We start from the raw sequence: 7,588 nt of genomic DNA, 5'->3' as shown, positions 1-7,588 counted from the left end.
CTAATAAAGCCTTCAAACACCGATAATGACGGGTTTTCCCCTAAGACATGACAAACAACCGAAGATTTCCAAAACAAAACTTCCTCCTCAATATCCTCTAATTCAATTTCAGGTAAATCATCATGTAATTCATGTGATCGAACATTAGTAACATTCAATTGCGCAATGACATTAACAGTATTATCATTTGATTACATAGCCATCAATTGACCATTCCCATCATTATTAACCTCAATTGATTTCTCAATTTCGTGAGCCCAAGAAACCCGATTAGAATTCTTTGACCCACTGTTAATCACCCCCAACCATTCCGAAAACAATTGCATATCTCTCAATTGCTTCTGTAAAGTATGTAAAGAAGAATGAGGAGAGAGAATCTCACCTTCTTCCTCACTTGGAGCAGAATCCGCCATCTCTAATATTTCCACACCCAAGACTTCCTCCATTGATGTGGTTTTCTTGGCATGCGAAGAGGAAGGTCCCTGTTCTTTGCCTTTGCCTTTTGCAACACTTTTGGAATTCTTCGACCCTCGAGGTCTACCCATGGTGACCAGCAAGATGCTAGAACGACCCGCGAGAAAGAGAGAATTTCAAGAGAAATTCCCGCCCAATAATTTTTTTTCCAGTAAGTCACAACTATCTATATAAATATATTAAACACAAGAAACTGTGCCATGCAGCGCTCTTCCTAAAGAGTTTTAGTTCATGTAATCCATGTACAATAATTTTTTTTAGAAATTGCGTAGTATAAGGTTTGATCTCGAGACCTCAAATACATATACTAAAGTCTTAACCACTGGACTAAGTTGTATTTAGTATTATTATCATAAAGTATTATATTAATAAATGAAATTTTTTCTTACCCGGGACATAGCCCGGACCGAATAACTAGTTTTATTATTATATAGCGAACCAAATTGAGGGCTCTCTTACAAAATGATTTATCACTTTCCTTAACCTACTATTAGTTAGTTATGAGATCAGTTTACTTAATCTACAATATTAATATAATTATGAGACATTAACATTGCAGACATTTCTATTTCTAAAAAACAATTAAAATGTTGGAAGAAATTTTAATTGTCGAAAAGTCTAAGATGGTCATGTTCTCTTAACGATTTTCACAATATTGCGTACTTTTTTCGTATTTTTTTTTCCTTTTTACTTGGAATCTTGACATTATTTTTATAAGTAGAGAGAACCTGTTAAATTTTTCTCAATATATAAGAAAAAGAATAATCATATGAATTGTTGTTTGATTTTTTCTTTAATGATTACTTTAAAAAACAGGATTTTTTGATGGGAATAATCACCTAACTTTGGACGTTCTTCCCAAAACAGTCCCACCTTTCCAAATTTTGGATATAATCCCAACTATTGCTCATGTCTTCCCAAACCGGGTCATTTTAACCAATGACCTGGTTGACCGATTAAACCACTTGTTGACCTTTTATTTCCGTTCTAAAAGAAATTATCAATTTACTTCAAAAAAATAAAAAAGCCTTACCTAGCTCCAGCCCCAACCCCAAAACCACCCTTCCCCTTCCATCATCCCCACCCCTACAAAGTTGCAATACAACTCCCCCTCCCCTCCCAATCCTCTCGCTCCCACCCCCTCATCTTCTCCGTTGACAAGCCCCCTCCCCTCCCAACCACTAGTAGAAAAACGACGATTTGCGTCCCCTGATTTGCGTCGCACTGAAACGGAAATGACGCAAAAGGGTAATTTGCGTCGTACGCAAAGAAGAGTGCGACGCACATCATGGGTAAATGAGCACCAGTACGAGCTATATGCGTCGCACGTACCATAGGTGCATTGCAAAAGCCTAATGTGCGTCGGACCACCTGGCACATACGACGCAAATCATGTTCTCCTTGAAAAAGGAAAATTCCACTATCTGCGTCGCATAGTATTTTAGTGCGTTGCAAAAGCCCAATGGTCGTAGGATGGGCCATGAGGTCCAACGCAGTTCGCAGCCCACCTATCCTAACTGCGCCCCTTAACATCTTTAACCTAAATTCTCTCACTCTCAACTTCTCTTACTCTCACCGCGCCGCTTCTCACTCTCACTCTCACTCTCAAATTCTCCTCTCTCACTCTCACTCCATTTCGTTCGTTCCTTCCAAATTCTCTCCTTCTCTCACTCTGCCTCCCTCATGCATCCTCGACGCGGAGATTGTAATAGCCACAGATCTCGACGTCACTCACCAGCCAACAAATTTGATTCTTCGCGTTTTTAACTTTCCTGCAAAAATCATTAACCCTAAATTCTCGATTTCCAACTTCATATTTCGTCGTCTCACTACCGGTTAGTATCAAACAAACTCGCCGATGCTTCTCATGGTGGCTACTGCTGCCGATGCTTCACATGGTGGCCGTCAGCGATGTTCGTCAACTTACAGGTTCATTTTTTAAATTTTAGATCTGATTTGTTTGACCTTTTGTTTTTTTAAATTTTTGATCTGATTTGTTTGGCCTTTCGTTTTTTTAAATTTTAGATCTGATTTGTTTGGCCTTTCGTTTTTTTAATTTAAATTTTTTTAAGGGCGAAGGTGAAGGGCGACTGTAGTTGGTTGAAGCTTGAAGAACATTGAGGTTATTAAATTCAGATTCAGATTGAAGAACGCAAGTATTAGATTCAGATTTGAGGTTTTTTTAAAAAAAAGAATCTCGTAAGTTGTATTGGATTAGCTTTTAATTTTAGACTGTATTAGCCTTCGGTTTTTTTAATATTTTTGGATCTATGTAATTCAAGTTGTAATTGTAAATTTTTTTCTCATAATTTAATGTATAGTAATGATTGGATATTAATTTTTAGTTTTTTTTTTTGTGTTAGAGCAGATTTTTTGTGTTCAAACTAACTGATTTTGTAGATGCCTATTTAATCCTTCAATGGCGTTTTCAACAGAGCCTCATTCCGTTCATAAAATTAATTTTCTTTTCCCTCTCAAAAAAAAAAAAATTTTTTTGTTAAAAAAAATTGAATTTGCATCACACGTATCCCAAGGTGCGATGCAAATCACTCATCTGCGTCGCACCCTAGGAGATGTGCGACGCACATTACCCTCATAAGCTCTATGTTGGCTGGGAAGACCCATCTGCGTCGCACCGTATACAACGTGCGACGCAAATAGCTAGTTAATCTGCGTCGTTCTCGCATACGACGCAGATCATTTTTAGGTCATCTGCGTCGAGACCTGTGCCGTCGGACCCAAGTCCGATGCAAATAGGTGTCCAGGATCTGACGCAAATCGACCTTTTTGTACTAGTGAACCTAACCTAACTCCACAACCCAAATTTTCTATTGACAAACCCTCTCCTCCCCTACCCTTCTTTTCTCCCTTTTTCCCTCTATTTCTTCTTGCACACCAAAGCCGTAGCAACGGGAGCCGCCACCCGATGGTCTAGCGTCCAAAATAGTTGGATTATCGAAGGGAGGAGGTTGGCCGCGATGATTTAGCGCGTGATTGAAGAAAGGATGTCGTAATTATAGGCGTGTTAGTGGAAGGGAGCGGTGGTGGTGGGCATTAGTGGGCTAGAGTTTGGGTCGATGGTAGTTTGTTAGGTTTTAACATCATGGTGGGTGGGAGTTATCGTGGGTAGTTCACACAAGGGTCGAGTTGGGTGATGGTGGTGGGGTCGAGGGTGGGGATGGGGCTCTGTTGAGGGTGGTACTGGGCTGGGATTGGGGTTTGGCAAGGGTGGGATTGGGGCTGGGATCGGGATTAAACGAGGGTGGGACCAAGGCTGGGATTGGGTTTTGGCGAGGGCGGGGATGAGGCTTTGGCAACAGTAGGGTTGGGGTTGGGGCTATGTCAAGGGTGTCAGGGAGGAGAGAGAATGGAGGTGGTGAGGAAGAGAGGCGTGAAGGGTCTTTAAGTGATGGTGGTGGTCTCCGGTGGTGGTTTGAGGGGTGGAAATAGAACTTGGGGTGTTGAGGGATCAATTGGGGTTGGGTGATAGTGATGGTGGTGGTGGTGGTGGTGGTGGTGGGTGAAGGCATTTAGTTGTGGTGGTACAAGGAAGGAGTTGTAAAAAAAATTAGTTAATTTATAATTAAAATATTCTATGTTTAATTAAAAGTTTAATCTTGAATATATCAAATTTATTATTAATCATGTAATTAGGAAATTAAACATGCAATTCCAGGTTACCAACAGGTTACACACATTTTGGATAAATATAACTTAAAGGTGAAATTATTCCTAAAATTTGAAAAAGTAAAACTGTTTTGGGAAGATCGCTCAAAGGTGGGATTATTTCCATCACAGAACTCTTAAAAATATTTAATTATTATAATGTTTACTAATATAAAATGTAAGATATTTGAAGTTAAGAAAATACAATGACAAACGCAAAAAGGCTTATAGTAAAAATAAGAACCCAAAAAATATATTACCTTACCAGATTTCTCTGCTCTTCTATCTTTGGATGGGAAGGGGAAGGAGATGGTTTGTGAAAAGTATTAAGGATCAGACATTACTAATTAATGGACTTAGTGATTCAAGTTGGTGTGGACAAAGTAGCAAGTCTGGTCAATTGTATTTCATTTTAATTAAGTTAAATTCCATTGGCTCATGTAGGTAGTAGGTCAATCATGGTAATAAGAGATAAAACCACGCACTAGAGGAGCAGAGGAGAAGAGAAAGAAATAAGCATGTGTAAACCTAAATATTAGCAGCACGTTATTGTTGGATTAATTGTTTCGTAATTTCAGTTTAAATATTAATTAATCTTTCTTTTTAAATAATTAGTTGAACTATGAATATACTAATTGTTCGATTTATTTCATTATGGATCACATGAATATAACAAATTATTATACAGAAATAAACTGAGGAAAATAGACCCTATACAAAACATATTAATTATTATGCACTTATTGTTTATTGAATTAATAGGCTTCAGTCGAAGTTCAAAGACATATTTTGCGCATAAATGCTCTTACAAGTTACTAAGCATTAGAAATATATCACAAACTAGCCAATTTCAAAATTACAATGTGCTTAAAAGAAGATCAATTCATCTAAGTTTTAAGTTGATCACTTCCAACACATTACGCGTAGAACACCAAAAGTATGATTAATCCAATATCAACTTATGAAACGTTTAATTTATATAATAGTATAAATCCATAATATAAAATAAAACCAAAATAGTACAAATATACTTAATATCTAATATTATATATATGTTTATTTAAAAATGTACCTAAAAACATTGATATGTGTCATATCCAACCCCCTTTATATTTCTAAAACCCATATCTTAAATTTTTACTTATTCTAACCCCATACCTTATACTTTATACGAAAATTCTAACCCCATACCTTACACGAAAATGATATGAACTACAACGCTTAAACGCATAATTATATTACAAGTTAGAGCAACACAGTACAAAATTCACTACATAAACAAAATCTCAAACCACAACACAAAAACATCACTCAAAACATCTGAACAACGTTATTATCACAACCTTATAATTAAGCGCCCTTAATCTCAATAGTCTTAGGTTTCTTAGGTTCAGGAGGAGGCAACTTCTCAACAGTAACAGTCAACACTCCATCTTGACAAACTGCAGTAATACCCTCAGTATTAGCATTCTCAGGCAACACAAACTTCCTCATAAACTTTCCACCCCTCCTTTCCATTTTCACATACTTCACTCCATCCTTCTCTTTCTCCTTCCTCCGCTCGCCGCGTACGACGAGTACGTTATCGTCCTCGACCTGTACCTTTACCTCGGCTGGCTTAACCCCCGGCATATCAACGATAAATATGTATGCATTCGGGAGATCTTTGATGTCGGCCGAGGTTCGAGCCATGGCTTTAGCATCACGCACGTAGGTGCGAGAGGGGTTGTTGGGTTGGTGTTTGGTGTCGGATACTTCATCTGTGAATTGGTCTACCATGTCTTGCATGATGTCAAGGAGGGTGTTATCAAGGGATGAAGAAAATCTTTCGTCCATTGTTGTTTTTGCAAAAGAACCAAAAAAATAAAAACAATCAAAGAGAGGTTTTCTTCTGTTCTTTGCTTTATTGAAGGGTAAGAGTTTTAGGTTTGGTTTTATAGGAAGAAAGAGAGATAGAGAAAGGTTCTAGAGTTCGAGAGGAAGGAGAGAGATTTCTGGGAGTTTTGTGACATTTGTTTTGGGTTTTAACTTTTACGTGTCATGCGAAAAAGGGTCGAGGACGTGGTAGAATGCATGGTGTATTGAAGAATATGTGTCATATAACCTGGTTTTACTCATTTGTGAGATATCTCCGGAAGTTACTGGTTATATGTAGAATTAGAATTTTAGAACAAAGAACTCAAGAAGAGTACTAGCATGAACTAATACAAAATAATTCCTACTCTAAATTAATCATCTAAATTAATCAATTAAATATTCATCAGGAAAAGTATACTTTATAAAATACCATAAAACTCTCTCAGGAAGGATGAGGAGCTAGCTCATGTGGTAGAGCACTCCCCTCTGATCCTTGAGGTTAGAGGTTCGATCCTTACCCCCAACATTATGTTGGGGTTTTTCCTTAGCATGCTTTGCATGCTTTACCAGCCAATGTGCTGGTAGTTCCTACAAGGCTAGTAGCCTTGGTAGGGGTTAGTCCTTGGGCTGACTTAATTTCCCAATCAAAAAAAAAAAAAAAAATAAATAAAATAAAACTCTCTCAGGTATCTATGATTTCTCGAATATGCATTTCTACTCCAAACTAATCAATTAAATGCTCATCAGGAAAAGTACACTCTATAAAATACCATAAAACTCTCTCAGGTATCTATGACTTTCCTAATATACATTCAAGCCTACTCCCGTGGAATCATGCAAATTAAAGATATTAAACGCGACACTCTGACTTCCTAACAATCCATTATACTTACTCCCATGAAGAGCTTCATGTCCTTAATTGAAATACTCAAATTCGTCAAAACCCAACTCCCGTTGTGATCAAGAAATGAAATTAGAACAATACTAGTTATCCCTATCTAGTATTAGAATATGCACAATCAGTTAAGCAAGAACAATTAACAATTAATATGAGCGAGAATTTGAAGAAATAATCATGAATATATTAAATCATACTGGGGTTCAACTTAACCATAGATAAAAGGAACTACTCAAGCATAATTGAAATAAACAAACAAACTGGAGAACAATAATTAATGTTCATAATAGAAAACAAAGTAAAAGAGGAAGAAAATAAGTACTTGAATTATTAATGGAAGAAAGGTAGAGTCTTGGAAAACAATGAAAATCTACAAGTTTCTCTCTCTAACTTCTCTCTAAAAACCCTAAAAAAGTGTATACCATAGACTATCTCCCATCAGTAAAAATAAAAGAGTTTTTATAACTTCCTAAAATAATAGAACCGACTTCGCAAAACGCGTGATGGAGCAAACCAACACATGCGTGTCAATAATGACACTGACGTATTGACCTGTAACCATAATTGTAATGTACGAAAATAAGCTACTATCTTGAAGATATCAGAGTGACACGGGCGTGTTAAAAGTGACACGGGCGTGTTAAAAGTGACACGGAAGTGTCAATAGTGACACAGACGTGTTGTCCTGTAATC

The 7,588-nt window shown here is 37.2% G+C and overlaps 1 protein-coding gene across 1 annotated transcript; it reads right to left on the bottom strand.

Annotated features, from left to right (window-relative positions):
- Positions 1-5,168: 5,168 nt before the first annotated feature.
- Positions 5,169-6,053, bottom strand: LOC104886589 (17.1 kDa class II heat shock protein). The gene has a single exon (XM_010671048.2). It carries the CDS (start codon positions 5,974-5,976, stop codon positions 5,491-5,493), a length of 486 nt encoding a protein of 161 aa, XP_010669350.2. The 5' UTR covers positions 5,977-6,053; the 3' UTR covers positions 5,169-5,490.
- Between the last annotated feature and the right edge of the window lie 1,535 nt (positions 6,054-7,588).

The sequence above is a fragment of the Beta vulgaris genome, chromosome 2 (genome assembly GCF_026745355.1).
Source record: "Beta vulgaris subsp. vulgaris cultivar EL10 chromosome 2, EL10.2, whole genome shotgun sequence".
Classification (NCBI taxonomy): Eukaryota; Viridiplantae; Streptophyta; class Magnoliopsida; order Caryophyllales; family Amaranthaceae; genus Beta; species Beta vulgaris.
Note: the sequence above shows the minus strand (reverse complement) of the source record. Positions and strands in the feature narration are given on the sequence as shown.